The sequence below is a fragment of the Schistocerca piceifrons genome, chromosome 1 (assembly GCF_021461385.2).
Source record: "Schistocerca piceifrons isolate TAMUIC-IGC-003096 chromosome 1, iqSchPice1.1, whole genome shotgun sequence".
Classification (NCBI taxonomy): domain Eukaryota; kingdom Metazoa; phylum Arthropoda; class Insecta; order Orthoptera; family Acrididae; genus Schistocerca; species Schistocerca piceifrons.
Genome location: NC_060138.1, coordinates 1218059971 through 1218078664, shown reverse-complemented (window position 1 = coordinate 1218078664; position 18694 = coordinate 1218059971). Strand labels below are relative to the sequence as shown.

General features: G+C 44.0%; 1 protein-coding gene across 4 annotated transcripts in view; it reads right to left on the bottom strand.

Moving 5' to 3' along the window:
- Positions 1-18694, bottom strand: part of LOC124781819 (paired box protein Pax-5-like) — a 278178-nt gene that overhangs the window by 9621 nt on the left and 249863 nt on the right. For all 4 annotated transcript variants that reach the window (XM_047253891.1, XM_047253892.1, XM_047253893.1 and 1 more), the window contains exons 5-7: positions 15954-16039; positions 9443-9719; positions 4777-4872 (exon numbers count right to left, since the gene is read on the bottom strand). In XM_047253891.1, the coding sequence (XP_047109847.1) occupies positions 4777-4872; positions 9443-9719; positions 15954-16039 (459 nt within the window). The remainder of the gene's footprint in view (positions 1-4776; positions 4873-9442; positions 9720-15953; positions 16040-18694) is intronic.

Genomic DNA, 18694 nt, shown 5'->3' with positions numbered 1-18694 from the left:
ATCAAGTGATGTAAAGAGAAATTTAAGCGATAGTTTCCTGACGTGGGTTATCGACTCGTACTGAGATAACCTATGATGCCCACAAAATAAATGCAGCTAATATGTGCCCATAGTTAGTCTGTATGCTGCACCACAATGTATTAAAGCTACTCATAATGTCAGCTTTCAAAGCAATGACTGAGTTTCTGTCCAGATGGTTATCAGTCGGACTCTAGAGAAACTTAACCTGCGGCGCAGTCGGGTTGTGACTAAGCGTTAATTGCAATGGCGGCTGGTAGCGGACGGCACAAGGCATACACACACAATAACACAGAGCACAAGTAACACAAAAAACACAAGCATTGGCAGGATACACAAGCCTGCGAAAAGTACTACAAAACAAATCTGTTAATTCACATAGATAATTAACAAATAAGTAAAAGTATCAATTTTAATTTACTTACTTGTTGCTTCTGCAGATAAGGTGTGAAAATGTGAAGGACGAACATGAGTGTTATACTCTATACCACAACTGTGGAATCTCGAAGAGAGAAATTTTGTTTCTTGGTATAAAAGGGGAGGACAACTGGAGAGGAAACACAAAAGAAAGGAATCAAAAAGTGCACTACGTGTGAGAAGTGACAAACAGTTCTACGGTGTGAAGGGCTTGCTCTACCCTACTCCTCCATAACAATGGAGTGAAGCTTTCGCCAATAAAATCATTCAATATGACAATCGTTAATAACAAAAAGCGTGGTCAAGACATGAGAAAAGTTGTTAAAGTGCTTTATAGTTGTAAAGCATCTGGCCTCCTACAGCCGATATTATTTTGTTTCATATTTTCGGGAATCGATTATCTATACCACTTAACGACTGATAACAGCATTGCTCCAGTGTTTATTTTAAAACATTCAGAAATACTCGGTACGTAATACTTTCTTGTTGATTTAATAACGAGACTTCTGCACACGTAATTTGTGGAAAACTGTTCTCCTGCATTTGTCCTCGAGTATCGATATGAGCGACCTCGAAGCGCGCAGAGTTGGAATGAAAGGGAAAGTAAAGAGTCACTGCAGGATATTTTTTTTTTTACGGAGAAAACAGTGCCTTAATTACATTTCACATTCAATACCTCCCTCAATGGTTTCATGTGGGAAGCAGGAAAGGGCTTCACAAAAGTCTGCAACAAGACAGAGTTTAGTATCCTGGATGGCACAAGAACCAAAGGAAAGTCTACGTTACTAACCAGAAGAAACTTCAGGTGAATCCATTACCTCATCACAGCAGGTCTGAAGACGGATAAATTGTGGCAAAGTTGGAAGCATTTCTGAAACGGCAAATTGTCGTGAATTCAACGCTACGTTTTCAAAATTGTTTTCGTCACATATGAGTTTACATTCCGTAACTGCATATTATTGAACTTTACACAACCGCATTTTGAATATTCGAAATATTACTAAACTGCGAACTAGACATGTAACACCTATTTATGTCCATGTTACCAGCAGAAAACGAATCTGAATGTCGCTTCTGTCTTACTGCGGCCTTCTGTCCGAAGGCGGTTTGATGCAGTTCTCACGCCAGTCTGTTCAATACGAGTCTCTTACATAACCACTGCAAGATACACCCATTTCAAGCAGCTTAGTGTAGCCAATCCTTGGTATCACTCTACAATTTTTAAACCCCATTCTTCCCTACATCACAAAATTAACTACTACGTGACGACACAAATGTGTCTTTTCGAGAAATACTATTGAGAAAATTTAGACAACCGGCATTCGAAGCTGACTGCCGAACGATTCTACTGCCGCTAACATACATTGCACATAAGGGCACGAAGATAAGATACAAGAAACTGGGCTCATAGGGAGGCATATAGACGACCGTTTTCCCTCGGTCTGTTTGCGAATGGAACAGGAAAGGAAATGATCAGTAATGGTACAGAGTATCCTCCGCCACGCGCCGTACAGTGACTTGCGGAGTATCGATGTAGATGTAGAGGTTCAGTCAACCAATCACTTCAGAAGTTTTTTTAGTCGTGTTGTACCTTAAGCTCATTTCTCCCCAATAAGATGCAGTACAAGTTGGTTAGTTATTCGATCTACGCATCTAATTTTCAGCGTTCTTCTGGAACACCAAATTCCACAAGGTTCTAGTCTCCTCTTCCCTGCGTTGTTTATCGTCAAATATTTTGCTGGCCACTACTGTTAAGATTCCCAAATAGTAATCTATCTTACTCAGCATCGCCTCATTTTATTCGACTATACTGCATTACCCTTGTTTTAATTTTCTTGTTGTTCACCTTATTGTCTCTTTTGAAGACATTACCCATTAAGTGCAACTGATCTTCCAAGTCTTTTGCCATCTCTCACAGACTTACAATGTCATCAGCTCGACTCAAATTTGTTACTTCGTCACTCTGAACTTTAATTCCCTTTAAAGATTTCTTCTTGGTTCCTTTCGCCCCTTGCTCAATTTACATATTTTTTTAACATGGAGAATAGGCTAAAATCCTGTCTCAGTTCCTCTCGTGTCCTTCGGCTCTTATAGCTGCAGTCTGGTATCTGTACAAGTTGAAGATAACCTTTCGCTCCTACTCTTTAACGCCAATAACTTCAGAATCTGAAAAAATGTGTTCCGATCAGAATTGTTGACAACTTTCTCTAAATTTGCAAATACAACAAAAAATACGAGAATCAAACCGTCGGCGTGGACTAGGCAAATCACTCGCGACAGGCAGGCTAATAGATACAGCGGCCTGGAGGTGAGCCGATGCGGCGTTCGGAACGCGCCTTTAAAAAAAGCCTCCGGGAGGGATGACAGCGCCGGATTGGTTTTCCGTGTTTTAATTCAGTTACGGAGCGCGAATGCGAGCGGAATAGAATTAGGCCGGACGACGGCGGCCAATCGCGGCGCCGCTGAATTTTTCAGCAGACAAACAATTTTTCGAGTGCGTTCTGGCCGTTCTCCGCGCGCGCTGCTCTTCGGGAAACTCCAGTTAGGCGATAAATAATGGAATTACTTAACGAGCAGGCACAAAGGGAACAGGGCAGCACATGAAACATGCACAGATCAAAAGGAATAAAAGTGCTGAATATTTCAGGCGGAGGACCGGGCATATGGAACGGCAATTGTTGGCCGCTTAACAAAACATGGCGGCCGAGCCGTGTATCTGCGAAACCGAATAAATCTGGCCGCCGGCGACTACATATATATCTGGCAGGAAATACGGGCGCGCGTATATATATCATGCAAATACGGCGCGCGCGCTAGAGAGAGAGAGGCTGGAAAACGCGGCGAGTGGCGCGGCTGGAGGGGGTGAATTTACATGCGACGGCGAATGGCGGCTTTTTGAGGCGGCGTGTGGGGCGGGTTATGGACGTGGCCGGCCACATATTGGGGCGGAGATGGACGGCGGCTCGGCGGACGTCCGGCGCGCTGCCGGCAGGAAGAAGGCGCACAATGCGGCCGTCCGCCCCGGCCGGCTCTGGCGGGCGCTGCCGCCGCTCGCTGCCCGCCGCAGCCCGTTTTAATTCGTGCCACGCGCGGTTGCCTACCACCCAGGGGCCCACGCGTACGCGGGTACCAAAGCCGATCCACTTTCAGCTCTTTTACTCGTACATACGAAACTGGCTCTCCTTACTCTACACGAAAAGAAATGGTTTTTAAGGGAATATGGGTCAGCTGTCTTCTGACTTGTTGGATGAGGCTTGACACGATTTACTCTCCTGTGATAATTTCTTTATTTCAACGTAGCACACAAACCGAGGTCCTCACTTGTTTGTAGGATATATTCAATTTTCTGACTTTCCTTGCAATTTTTGCCATCAACGACTGTCTCTAACAACACAAATATTTCCAGGGGTTTTGAAACATGTCCTGCCACCCAGCCTTTGATTTTAGAGTAGCGTTTTCCAGAAATCACTTTTGAAAGCGATTCTGCAGCGAACCACCTGATTTTATTTCGTTATCAGTCTACTCTATTAGTCGTTCCGTGCAGTGCAGTGCTCCAGAGGCTATTGTCAAAAATTTGTATATTTAAAAAATTATGTCCTACACTCGGTATAGCAAAGTTCGCCTGGAGAGGATTTCTCTCTTGGCTTGTGATAGTTTGCTTCTTATGTCATTCTTGTTTCGTCCGTCACGCATAATTTTGCCATCGCCATAGCCTTCACAGGGGATGCTAATGTCTTCTGTGAACTTTGTCACTGATAGCCTTTCAAACTGACTTTTAATTCTACTTCTGAATCCTTCCTTTAAACTCTTAATTGCTTCTTCGACATACAGTTTCGGCAGCAGAGCAGAAAGACTGCATCTCTGCCTTAAGCTCTTTTTAACCTGAACGCCTTCTCTCTCAGTCATCCATTCTTAGTAATCGCTCTTGATGTCCTTTAGGACGCGACGAATAGTTCAACAGTAATGGAAGCACTTAGTCAATTTTTTTGCAGACTTCTCGTAAAGATATAGAGGATATACCTAATGTACGAAAATATTCTTTATAGCAACTACGGTCGTAAATTTGCTCTTTTGAGACTCACGCACCCCATTGAGTTACAACGTTAGAACGCAATAAGTCAACGTTGGTATGTGAAGTAATCTTCCTACAGTAGGCCAGTAACTGCTCATCGAATTCTGCTTTGTCCATTATTATGATTTTGGAATTTGAAATAATAAACGTTGGAAGAGTGTGAAGCAATTTGAGGCTAGATTGTTGTTGATGACTCACCTGTTTGGTGGGCGGCAAGTGCCGCGCCTGGTTGGTGTACACTAGTAGTTGCTACTGGCAGGCGAACTCACCTTGCTGGTACGGAGACATGGAGGGGTCGAGCACGGCGCTGGGGCACAGCTTCATCTCCTGCATCGTGATGGGCGCCAGCGGAGTGAGCGAGCCGCCTGTCGCACACACAACACGCCGGATGCACAACTACTGCCAGACAGACAGCTACCGCCAGCACACAAGCACAGCCCGTGCGCGACGCCCGCGCAGTGCACACGTCGCAGGCCTACCGGCTACCTGCTACAGCCGTCTTCCTCTTGTTCTCTTCCCGCAGCGCCTATGCCACTCAGGTACACGATCCGATTCGACTTCGATCGACACCTGCCGTACTTATGCCCTGCTCACAATGTAGTATGTTCCCCCTTAACCTGTGTCAGCAAGCCTTTATAAGACGTGTCAGGTGTAAGGGTGCCCAAACCTGTCATTTGCGTATGCTTTTTCTGGACAAACAGCTTTCGACTTCTTTAAGATATTTATAATCTCGTTTCATTCACACAGATAGCGACCAGACCCTCATGATAAAATACCAAGGCGTTTCCGGGATTTAATTAGTCACCGAGAGAAAGATATCACCATTGTTTCCTTAAATGAGATTCTATTTTCTTTTGCCAGAATAGCAGATCTGTGTGGGAAAAATTCAGTAGGTATGACAGGAAATTGGGTAGTAAAATAAAACTGGCCCTGAGTATCTTTATGTCGTAGCTGTGGTCCCTCGAATGGCTGCCTCCCGGGAGTTTTCTACGCTCTCCACGGAAACTGGCGCTCCTGAAGCAAGCGATAAGTGCTGTTTATGCCACTTTCAAAGAAGTTGAGTGTTAAGTGGCGCAAACTTACAGACGGCGCACCATTGGAAGCAGCACAGCACCAGCATAAAGATACCCATAGTCACTGTAGTTTTACTTCGTAATTTCTCGTCAGACGTGAATTTGTTTCATACAGATCTGTTAGTCTGAGGGGAAGAAACCCCACGATAGTCCGATTAGGAAAAAACAAATTTCATTAATGTGGCTTGGTGATTAATCAAGTTGTGTAAGCGTACAGGTTTCTGGCTCGCTGTCCATGTTTACCATAAACCTAGGTCAGGTGAGAGTACAGATATCTGTAAAGAGTCCAAAATGGTTTTGTAGTGAAAACATTCGGCGCTTCTCTTTCTGTGAGCAACCAAAGACCTGCGTGACGCAATCCGGCGTATCCTCACATACTGGCCATTCGCATCTGGTGAATTACGCGAACTGGGGGAAGGCTGTTCGGCCAGACGTAGCGTGAACTCGAACGCCTACGTCCTGCATTCGAGACTAATGCTTCGCTCACTTTACTGCAGCACTCGATAGCGATTTGAAGCCACACTCTCAAACGTAAATTGGACGGTGATCTTTCTCGACTGTGTTTGAACGAGTAGTCAACATCGAGATCATTACAGCTGGAACACTGTGCTCCAGCGAACAAGGATAGTCCTTTCCAGCAGCTACCTCGACACTTACCCCCAGTACACAAGACCTGGTGCCCGGACTGCCACGTGAACTCTAAAACCCTAGATCCTTCCTTAACGACCGAGCCCTTTTATCCGACGAAAAATGTCCTAAATGTCTCAGCAACAAAATGAAGGACTCGTACGAACGTCGCAGCACGCTAGGTATTTAGTGTAATGATTGCGATTAATGTTTTCAAAAATAATGTCGCTTTGAAATCTTCAACATCTCCATGACAGGTACCACTGCCGTTCCCTTGAGAACAAACAGTGCGAATCGCTTTAATGACGTCACGCAAACTGCCTGCTCGGTTTTCCGAGAGCTCTGCATAACGCGTTAATCTGTTCGTGGTTCATCTCCAAGTTTAATAAGCGGGTGCTGAGACCTTCATGTGGCTCATAGTAGCTCCAAACAAATGCATCAGGAAAGACCTACATATTATGGCGACAAGGACAAAGGCAATACACAGAAATGAAGCATCTGTGTTTATTTTCTTGTGTACATTTCGTTGCAGTAATTCCGTACTCTCAGTCAAGAACGCTGATTTACAGATACAGCCATGGCGCATTTCGTCATGCGTTATCAGCAACAAATTGTCTGAGGAAATAGCCATCGACTTGTTTGTATGGCATTAAGATTCCAAAATAGAAGCTAATCAGGTAAATTCTTCGATAAATATGTCAACGTCTCAAACTCTGTGATGCACTGCGTGGGCGTCGAATAAAAAGTAAACAAATCAAATATAGTAAAATAATTATGCATTCCAAAAACAAAACTATTGCATCAGTCAGACAAAAAGAATGCCACCATGCTAACATGCAACATTTCTAATCATTCATTCACATCTATACTAAGGTGCACTAAAAAGAAGTTACCACAAAGTTTACAAATAAATTTTCAAATCATCTATAATAAACTACGTTAAACAGAATGCATGAGTAACTAAATGTATAATGTACTTAGGTAGGAATCTGAGCGATAAGCTGAACAGTCGGTCCAGTTATGTAATATCACTGCAACTTTACAGGGTTCTTGAGGAGACACAGCAGGGAATGAAAATTGTTCTCTACATACGTATGAAAAAGTATCTGGGAATAACGTTGGTCAGTGACACAGCACGCTGAAGTAAAACACTCGTTTTCACGTAGGAAAGGTCACCTCTTGGTATGGAATGGGAGGTAGGCAGTTTGCGCTTACAAGGGGAAAGTACGGTTTCGCCTGGCGGCCATTACGTGAGCAGCTATTACTGCAAAGCTACAGAATGTTCCGCTCTTTATGTGTAGTAGAACTCGTAAATGCGACATGGTACATTCTTTGACAATTACTCTATCTCTACAACAGAGACGAGCGTGAGATGGTACAAACAAAGGCTTAATATACTAGACGAACGATAAACAAGTTAGAAACCGGTGAAAGTGAATTACACTGCCCAGTAAACACTAAGCTGAACATTTGGTTTACGTGTGCTTATTCAACTTCAAAATTCTAAATTCGTGCAGGAACACAAATCGCTGCGGCGTAGACATTACCTGTATTACTAAACAACTAACCTGCTACATGCTTCATCGGCCTCAGTTGCGAGTTGCCTATCAAACGGCTTCCAAGGGCAACAAATATTTGATAATCGATATTTCAGGGCAATTACTGCCGGAATTACAATTCAAAATGCTGCCATAGTCCATTCATTAAGGGGAATAATGTTATGATAAAGGTTTAACATAATGAGATAAGTATAACGGAGAGATATTGCGTGTATATTGTGAGGTAGCATTGCTCGCGCCCCGCAAACTACTCGGTTTTGTATTCAGTCAGTATCTGAGGATTGCAGAACTCAGCGACTTCCAGGAAATTTTACATATAATCTCAAACTTTTACCAGAGCTTTTGTCGCTGACAGTTCTCACAAAATGGTGAAAGGAACAAAGTTTATCGCTTTCCGCTGTTCACACAGTAAAACTACAGCATCAGGCTTCTTTACTACTATCTCTGTTCGTGACAAATTTTGAAGGAGATATTCACATGTTCCAATGAAGGTACCTGCAAAATTGTATCATTGTACGACGCACAATTTGGGTGATACGATGTCATACACACTGAGATGCGGCGTGAAAAACTAGGTTTTGCTTAAAACGGAGCACAAGTTACCCAGACGGTACTTATCCTGTGTTTGATAATGAGAGCACTTAGCGACTTCCAACGAACTTTATAGATAATTTCAAACCTTTTTTTTAACTTTCTCGCTTAGACGCATATATTAATTCATATTTGTGAAATAATCATAAATTTGAAGCTCTTTTATACATGGGAATTCAATTCCCTGCATAGTAGAGGATTTACTGGTATAACAGAAGATATTATCAACCCACAGGACAGTGTGCTCATTTTGATGCCCGTTTTAGTCCTCTGAAGCTACCAGACGCTATTAATTTTGCCTTTCCCGCACCAAATAACGCCGCGCATCTACATGGGAACTTGGTAAGGTGTGCAAGCAGATTACCTTACCTAAACCGTCTGTTGTCGGATGCGCGTTGTCGAAAAATAGCACGGAAGATCTGCACACCAACTATCAACTCTTACGACAATTAGTAAGATATCATTTATCAAGTTTTCTCGATGCGCCTGACAGGACGTAAATTTTCGAATATCGGGCGACAGTAATTATCCTATTTTAACGCACGATGTTTCCGTTTGGGTGATGTCCAAACGAATATTGTTCACAGAATCTGACGGAGATACCTACGTCAGGAAGCTAAGGTTTGACGAGGAGGCCATCAAAGTTGGGGCATAAATTTGCATAAGATAAATACGTGGAAGGGAATCGACCGTCTCGATTTCAAAAGGACCACCCAGCTATTCGTCTCAATCGAATTAGGGAAAGCTCTGAATCCAAAACCTGAGTTGACCGATGGGGATGCAATCCCGGCCCTTCGACGTCTGAGTCCAGTGCGTTAACCACTCGCTGTCCGTCGTTGTAATATTTGCGTAAAATAGGAATACCCAACCAGTGTGGACAGCTGAAAATGTACTTTCCGATGGTGAGGTGGTGAGAGAGTTTTGGAAGTCTCAGTCAGGACAAACTGACATCGTTAATTAGTGACGACGACCTCAACCCAACCCGTCCGTGTACCGTGCACAGGTCAGGTAGCTTTAGAACCAGCAGGTGTCTGGCCCCTGCTGAGACCTGACGGAGCAGGCTGGACGCCTGGACGTGTACTCACCGAGCGGGGAGGGCGTGTAGACGGGCGCCTGCTGCGTCATGGAGGCGATGCCGTCGTACAGGTCGGCCGCCGAGGCGGACGACGTCGCGACAGCCGCCGCCGCCGCCGCGGCCGCCGCTGCAGCCGCCGCGGCGAAGCCCTGGCTGCCCTGGCCGCCCCCCGCGCCGCCCCCGCCGCCTCCGCCGCCCCCACCGTCGTAGTAGGGCGACCCCGCGCTGCTGCCCAGTTCCGACAGCAGCTTGTGCTCGTCCTTGATGCTCCACTTGCCCGGCCACAACTGCGGAGGGTCAGACGGTCACGCACTGTCCGCTCGTACACGAGGAACACTACACGGCAGCAGTATTCACTAACAAGTATCCTTGAAGGTAAAATCTTCCGCGTGATCGAGCCTCGTCACACTGCTCTTCAACTCCTTCTCCAGACTCGGCCTCTCGACATCTCCGCTGGGACCCTCCTCAGGGGCCTTCTAGTGTGTAAACAATCAGCCACCCAGGTACACGAGATCCAGTATGTACTTCTAATCACCTGGAAGATTTTACCTTCAGCGACAACTGCCATGAAAACCTGCAGATTTATATCAAGTATCCTCTCCAACTCTCCAATATGCAATATTTCCTCAAACAATTATTCACGAACAAGAACCAACAAGTCAGCCTGGACGACAAGTATTCGCAAGAATGATTAATAGAGTTGGCTGTTACTAAAGCGCGTCAGAACCGTATTTTGACTTAAGGTACACTAAGTGTATCTCACATCTACATCTACATCTACATCTACATCTACATCCATACTCCGTAAGCCACCTGACGGTGTGTGGCGGAGGGTACCTTGAGTACCTCTATCGGTTCTCCCTTCTATTCCAGTCTCGTATTGTTCGTGGAAAGAAGGATTGTCGGTATGCCTCTGTGTGGGCTCTAATCTCTCTGATTTTATCCTCATGGTCTCTTCGCGAGATATACGTAGGAGGGAGCAATATACTGCTTGACTCTTCGGTGAAGGTATGTTCTCGAAACTTTGACAAAAGCCCGTACCGAGCTACTGAGCGTCTCTCCTGCAGAGTCTTCCACTGGAGTTTATCTATCATCTCCGTAACACTTTCGCGATTACTAAATGATCCTGTAACGAAGCGCGCTGCTCTCTGTTGGATCTTCTCTATATCTTCTATCAACCCTATCTGGTACGGATCCCACACTGCTGAGCAGTATTCAAGCAGTGGGCGAACAAGCGTACTGTAACCTACTTCCTTTGTTTTCGGATTGCATTTCCTTAGGATTCTTCCAATGAATCTCAGTCTGGCATCTGCTTTACCTACGATCAACATTATATGATCATTCCATTTTAAATCACTCCTAATGCGTACTCCCAGATAATTTATGGTATTAACTGCTTCCAGTTGCTGACCTGCTATTTTGTAGCTAAATGATAAAGGATCTATCTTTCTGTGTATTCGCAGCACATTACACTTGTCTACATTGAGATTCAATTGCCATTCCCTGCACCATGCGTCAATTCGCTGCAGATCCTCCTGCATTTCAGTACAATTTTCCATTGTTACAACCTCTCGATACACCACAGCATCATCCGCAAAAAGCCTCAGTGAACTTCCGATGTCATCCACAAGGTCATTTATGTATATTGTGAATAGCAACGGTCCTATGACACTCCCCTGCGGCACATCTGAAATCACTCTTACTTCGGAAGACTTCTCTCCATTGAGAATGACATGCTGCGTCCTGTTATCTAGGAACTCCTCAATCCAATCACACAATTGGTCTGATAGTCCATATGCTCTTACTTTGTTCATTAAACGACTGTGGGGAACTGTATCGAACGCCTTGCGGAAGTCAAGAAACACGGCATCTACCTGTGAACCCGTGTCTATGGCCCTCTGAGTCTCGTGGACGAATAGCGCGAGCTGGGTTTCACATGACCGTCTTTTTCGAAACCCATGCTGATTCCTACAGAGTAGATTTCTTGTCTCCAGAAAAGTCATTATACTCGAACACAATACGTGTTCCAAAATTCTACAACTGATCGACGTTAGAGATATAGGTCTATAGTTCTGCACATCTGCTCGACGTCCCTTCTTGAAAACGGGGATGACCTGTGCCCTTTTCCAATCCTTTGGAACGCTACGCTCTTCTAGAGACCTACGGTACACCGCTGCAAGAAGGGGGGCAAGTTCCTTCGCGTACTCTGTGTAAAATTGAGCTGGTATCCCATCAGGTCCAGAGGCCTTTCCTCTTTTGAGCGATTTTAATTGTTTCTCTATCCCTCTGTCGTCTATTTCGATATCTACCATTTTGTCATCTGTGCGACAATCTAGAGAAGGAACTACAGCGCAATCTTCCTCTGTGAAACAACTTTGGAAAAAGACATTTAGTATTTCGGCCTTTAGTCTGTCATCCTCTGTTTCAATACCATTTTGGTCAGAGAGTGTCTGGACATTTTGTTTTGACCCACCTACCGCTTTGACATAAGACCAAAATTTCTTAGGATTTTCTGCCAAGTCAGTACATAGAACCTTACTTTCGAATTCATTGATCGCCTCTCGCATAGCCCTCCTCACACATAATGTGTGCATAAAGATATTTCACAAATGAGTTACATAGGAGGAGGAATATTTAGTGCATAATTAACAGTCGTAACTTTCGATATCTGCTCTTTCGTTGACGACAAAGTCATACCGTATTTAAGAAACGACAAGTGTTTCACCAATTTATTGTAAGAATACCGTGTTCAAATTTTTTCCCGCAATGTACTTCGTCAAACTAACCATTTTCAGATGGTCTTGATGTGACTTAGCGCGAACCATAGTCTATAGACGTACCATCTGACAGTGCTCATGGACCACGGCTAAAGATCATTTAATGGAGTACGTGATGCACCCTCGCTCGCAACCTTGCACAAAACGTTCTATCGCAAAAGTACTGCCGGATTCAAGAAAGTAGGAAAGATCTTTTTTGAAATTCGACAGCTCTTGAAAAGAGCTGTACTGTCATAAATACCTTGTGAATGTCTGTCCTACCACCTTTCCGAAACGTGGTCAATAAATGTCACGACATAACTTTCAAAATTAGCGTAAGAGTGTAGGTTTATCCAGTCCATCTCTCTTTACCCGATTTTTGCACTCCATATGCTCTACATTACCAACCAATATCTTCGTGTCGTTTTTCCGGATTATATTTGCGCAAAGATCCACAGCAATACTGATGAGGCACTCCGCTTTTGATGGGCCTCCTGATACCATTAAATACGGAACATCTCATTGCAAAGTTCTGTCAGTATCTCAGCAGACTGGTTTATTCCTATGAATAACACAGCAAACATTTGGCCCTTTTATGTACAGCCTATTGCCGAACAAGGGCCTTCGTCAATTGAATCATTTAGGAAACAAGATATTGAGTGATTAATTGCTCACAAATCAGGTATCAGATAGAGCGGGTAGCTCTGTAAAATTGTTGGATCACCAAGAAATGAGCTACACTGTAAAAAAAAAACGCCAGATGTCATTGACAATACTTTTGTATTTTTTGTCACGTAGACGTTCACATTACATGACTGTAGGACACAGACAACGTTGTGAGTGTTTTTCTTTTATTTCAAGATATATGCTGACCTACTTTAACTGAGTATAGGGGGGTGCTGGAATCTTACACACCGTTACATGTTGATCGTCTCACACTTCTGTATGGATAATGAAGTACTAGTAACAGAAGGACGTAACGTATTTTCGTGAGAGGTTGCTCGACAATGAAATAAATGTTTGTTTCAAACGGAAACGGAACTCGATAGAAAAAAATTACTTGTTTCTAAAACTTTAACGCGGCTATCGGGCACGGCGTAGTATTGACTGTTGTGACATATTCGTGAAACATCCTGCAGCGAACTTTCGAAGTTGTAGAAGGGTAAGGAAAGCATTACTGTCGACAGTGATAATGGCGCCACCATATAATTCCGTATTTTGGAAGAATTTGTTGGCTAAGCTGACATATATACAAAATCGATTATGAGTACTATTGTGATAAAGTAATACCTGCGAGATTACCTAGAACATATATCGAAAGAAACCTGCTGGCTCAATCAGGGCCGTTGCGTTACGTATGTTACTGAAAATTACGGAAAAGAATCATTAGAAGAAGGAAGACGTTGCCTCTCGTGGAATCCTCCAGAGTAAATGTAGAAGGCAATTGTCGGCTGCAGATTTTAACACATAATTTACTGCCTGAAACATTTACGTCTCGTAATAAATATAAGGCAGAGATTATATGGGCGCTGTTGAGTTCTCGGGTGCAGAGGAGCGCAGCAGTGTCTTCTTATAAATGCGGAAGGTCCAAAAGGTGATGACGTCAAGACAGACAAGCAGAATTCCCTATCAATATGACGTACTCGTCTGATGGCTGAATAACTACAAAAACACTTAGAACGAACTGTTTTACTTGATTTTATCCCAATTAAAGTGATACAGGAACACTAGATAACTTTTTTGGTATTGCGTCTAGGAATATTAGTGCGAGCTGCGAGCAAGAAATTGAGAAAATGTGAGTATGACGAGGGGTGAAGCGCCAAGCGAACGTTTAATGTAGACTGGACAGTAGAGGAGGTGGTGTCCCGCCACTGCAGCAAGTGTTTGCGCGGCCAGAGGGTCGCACGGCGCTCCCACCGTACCTGCGCCAGCGGCTGCACACTTTTTGGCGAGAAGCGCTGCATCCCGCGGCAGCGGCAGGCGGAGAGAGTTACGCCGGCAAACAATCGATTTCGCTTCTCGGCGCACGAAAAGAAGAGAAAAGCAAAGAAATAAGAAAACCGTCCACCAGTCACGTCTCAGTCCTTGCTTGCGTAACACCTGACGGCTCAGATCAAGTCTCTCCCCTCTACAAACTTCTACCTGGCTACGTCCCGCTGTCTTCTCGGTTTTCAACAGTTTTCCCTAACCGCTTCCAGATGCGTCGCCTTTTACTGAATTACATTTTAAAAAAAGTTTTTACATGCAGTGAGATGGTGAAATTAATGTTTGGCTCAGTGTAACCCTTCGTACTTGCTTGAACGACACCACGTATTACGACCATGTCATTCACAATGGAGAGAAGTCTTCCGAAGTAACAGTTATTTCAGGTGAGCCGCAGGGGAGCGTCGTAGGACCGTTGCTATTCAAAATATATTTAAATGACCTTGTGGAGGACATCAGAAGTTCACTGAGGCTTTTTGCGGATGATGCTGTAGTACATCGAGAGGTTGTAACAATGGAAAATTGTACTGAAAAGCAGGAGGATCTGCAACGAATTGACTCATGGTGCAGGGAATGGTAACTGAATCTCAATGTAGGTACGTGTAATGTGCTGCGAATACAAAGAAAGAAAAATTATCTGTGAGTAGGGATTAGAAGTGATCTAAAATGGAATGACCATATAAAATTAATCGTCGGTAAAGCAGATGCCAGACTGAGATTCATTGGAAGAATCCTAAGGAGATGCAGTCCGAAAACAAAGGAATTAGGTTACAGTAGACTTGTTCGCCCACTGCTCGAATACTGCTCACCGGTGTGGGATCCGTACCAGATAGGGTTGATAGAAAAGATAGAGAAGAACCAACGGAGAGCAGCGCGCTTCGTTACAGGATCATCTAGTAATCGCGAAAGCGTTACGGAGATGATAGATAGACTCCAGTGGAAGGCTCTGCAAGAGAGACTCTCAGTAGCTCGGTAAGGCCTTTGGTTGAAGTTTCGAGAACATACCTTCACCGAGGAGTCAAGCAGTGTATTGCTCCCTCCTACATATATATCACGCGAAGAGACCATGAGGATAAAATCAGAGAGATCAGCGCCCACACAGAGGCATAGCGACAATCTTTCATTCCACAAACAATACGAGACTGGAATAGAAGGGAGAACCGATAGAGGTACTCAAAGTACCCTCCACCACACACCGTCAGGTGGCTTGCGGAGTATAGATGTAGATGCTTTTTTAAAATATCGGTCCTTTACAAACACTTTTTCAATTGTTAGCACAATGAAATTAATAAACTGCACAGAGGAATCGATGCTAGAACATTTGGAGTTCTTTTGTCCTTGCGCTGCTAGTTTTTTATCTGTCTGAAATGGAATGGAACATAATGCAGGAACATGAAAATATGGCACAACAATGTTTGACAGCAATTAGGATTGCTTCTTATTTATTTTTAGTGAATCAGAATCACCATCGATGTTTTGAAAGTTACGACAAAACGCAGCTAATGACAATCAATAAAACGAAACTAGCAATGTGATTAGTCGAATTTTACGTTATCACCGAAGAGTATCATGACACAAAATTTAACAAATCCTGAGTTAGCTGCTATAATTCTGTGTTACGATACTACTTTCGCCTTTGTCATACGGGCTAAAATGTTTCTCACTCGAACTTCTACTACGTCATGTTACGAAAGACGGCGAAGAGTTTGCTTGTCAGGCGAGGCTGCTACGACCCAGGGACAAGGCCTTACTGACAGCGCACAGCGCACGCCGTGTACTCACGTTGGAGTAGAGCTGCTCTCCGTTGTAGTGCGTCCTCTGCCTCTTGATGTCGTCATCTGTGTGTCCGTTGAGGTCGCGGTTCTCGTCTGAAACAAGAAAACGCCGTCAGCCTTTACCGGCACACACTTTGTGACTCGTGACAAAAAGTACACCACAAATTGTCCCCTCCCAGTAAGTGTTACCAGACGGGATAGCGTGTGCAATCGCCAATACACAATATCCGTAGTGCGTACGAGCTGTTTACTGACTGGGATCATAGCACCCAGATCGAAGTTCACCACTGACACCTTAAATCACTTCAGAATGGTACCTTCTTGGATACTGGGGGACCACATTAAATCACTTCAGAATGGTTCCTTCTTGGACACTAGGGGGCCATATTAAAGCACTTCAGAAAACGGTTCCTCGCTAGACACTGGGGAGCCACTCCAGCTGAGCTCAGACCTTAGTGACGTCGTTGACCGCAGTGGACGTTCAAGTCTAGCAATCGGAAGACAGACCTTCAGTTGGAAGGTAAGCAGTCTCAAATTCTTATTTACTCCTTTTTCTTACATACGCTGTTTCTCAGTACGCAAGGTTTGGACAGTTACTCATACTGTATGTAGCATTTTATTTTATTTATAGGAGAGGATCTCGATCATGTCACCGCATTGTCACTTCACTCTAACATAAGGCGAATCGGAATGTTGTGTGTGCCATCCCTACGAGAATCATGTAAGGTTTTTTCTTCATATTTTCGCAGTTATCTTCATGTTCCGTACATAATCTGCACAATGTTTATCGAAATGATGTAAGCTCTTTTTTCTATGTGTTGCTACTAACTAGCCACCGACATTTTATTAAATAACATATTGGCATACAATTTAATAAGAATGAACATATTAGTCTTTAACGCTACTACTGTCACTACTGAGACACTTAAATTTACTGTTTTTTTTTTTTTTAACAACACGTCACGAGTTTCAATTAAAAACTATTAAATACAATTATCTGTCGAGGATATATCATTTTAGGCTGCGTTTAAAATTTTCTTTGCTACCTTTCAGATATTTTATGTTATTCTTAAAATGATGAAACGTTTTTGTGGCTGAATATTCAAAACTTTATCAGTCGCTGACGAATTAGTTAAGAAAAATTTCAGTATCGAATATATATGTTGTGAAGGAGAGGTTGTAATTATCAAAGTCCTTGAAGGACGTATTCAGGGCGAAGGTATATTATTCTCGTTGCTTGCTTTTGTGGAATGAACGTCTCAAATGTCGTATCACAATTGTGGGTTGTATTTCTGAGCGGTTTGCATGGACTAACAGCTTTTTGCCTAGTCCGCTGTCAGTAACCGCCTAAAATCCACACTCTGGCTCACAGGTGTGCGAGACCAAACAGTGTTAATCTAAGTCGATCCGCATACGACCAAGAACCCTATCTCACCACCCTATCTCACCAGTTGGCATGCTTCTAGAACGTCATTTTATTGCCTATGAATCAGTGTTCTCTACATTTTTTTCAATGTTTTTATGTGTTTATGTAGAAAGGCGGCTGTGTGTCTTGCTTTCTCTAAACAAAGGACGGTTTATATCACATAATTTGTCGATGTGACCGCTTTCTCTTGAATTATTCCACCTTCAGATGTGAATTATGCCGACTAGAATAGCTGTTACCAGTATCATCCGTTGTGCGTCGGTTTCTTTAATTATGTTCCGGTAATGTGGCGGTCTTTCAAAACAACCGAGGGGCCTGGTGGCTACGCCAACGATGTCGTAGAAGCGGTCGTGACTCAACAGTGGTAGGGACAGGGCGCGCCGCCGGGGGAGCAGGGGAACCCCCGACCAAGCCCGGCCTAATGGAGCCGTGCTGCGCTCTCGCGGGAGCATTGTGCGCTGTTTCACAACATGTGTTGCGCCGCCCTGATAGATTAAGTGTCCCAACTTGGCCCGCTCCGCCGCTGCGGCGTCCACTTATGCTAACACGGTGGCGCGGCGCAGCTTAACTGCACTTCCTGCAGGGGCACAAGCGCGAGCGCGTACGTTTTGTGTGTGTGTGTGTGTGTGTGAGAGAGAGAGAGAGAGAGAGAGAGAGAGAGAGAGAGTAGAGCCAGAGCAGTTTCAGAGGTGTGCATAGCCGCCTGCGCCAGACCGCGTCGTCACCCTAACGCAGAGGCGCTAAAGTGCTGGAGACGTTTCCCCGTCCTTCCGTTCTCAAGTCACTTTTCCTTCAGTCAACCTCACAGCCGGAGTATCCTGGTGACGTTACGTGCTGCAGCCTATTTACTGCAACAACCTTAGTCTCTCCTGTGTTCGACCATTGTTTCTCCCCTAACGCGACCACTCTTTTTACTGTTTTCGCGTACAGTACGCCAAAAGGTGACAGGCCCTTTTGGCCCCTCCACTCTTGTTGGAAGGCCCGTCAGGTCCTTTCCCTTTCATCCATTTTTTTTTTCTTTTTGTAGTTCAACTACAAATAAGTCATAATTCACACGTTGTCATCTTATTTCTGCTGTGGAATACTTGGCAGGAATCGGTGATCACAGTACCTGCATGTCTGAGGAATTTCATCGTTGAGAACGGATTTCTTCTCTTAATACTAAGTTTCACCCACTGTAAGCTTCTATGTCAAAATCCAAGTTTTAATTTTGTCATTGCAGAAATAAATCTGTTTGTTACAGCTTGGCACATTGTTTTCTAAGTTCGTGATTATAGATTAACTTCCTATCCCTGTTCACGTATTTTGGAGACGTTGTCACA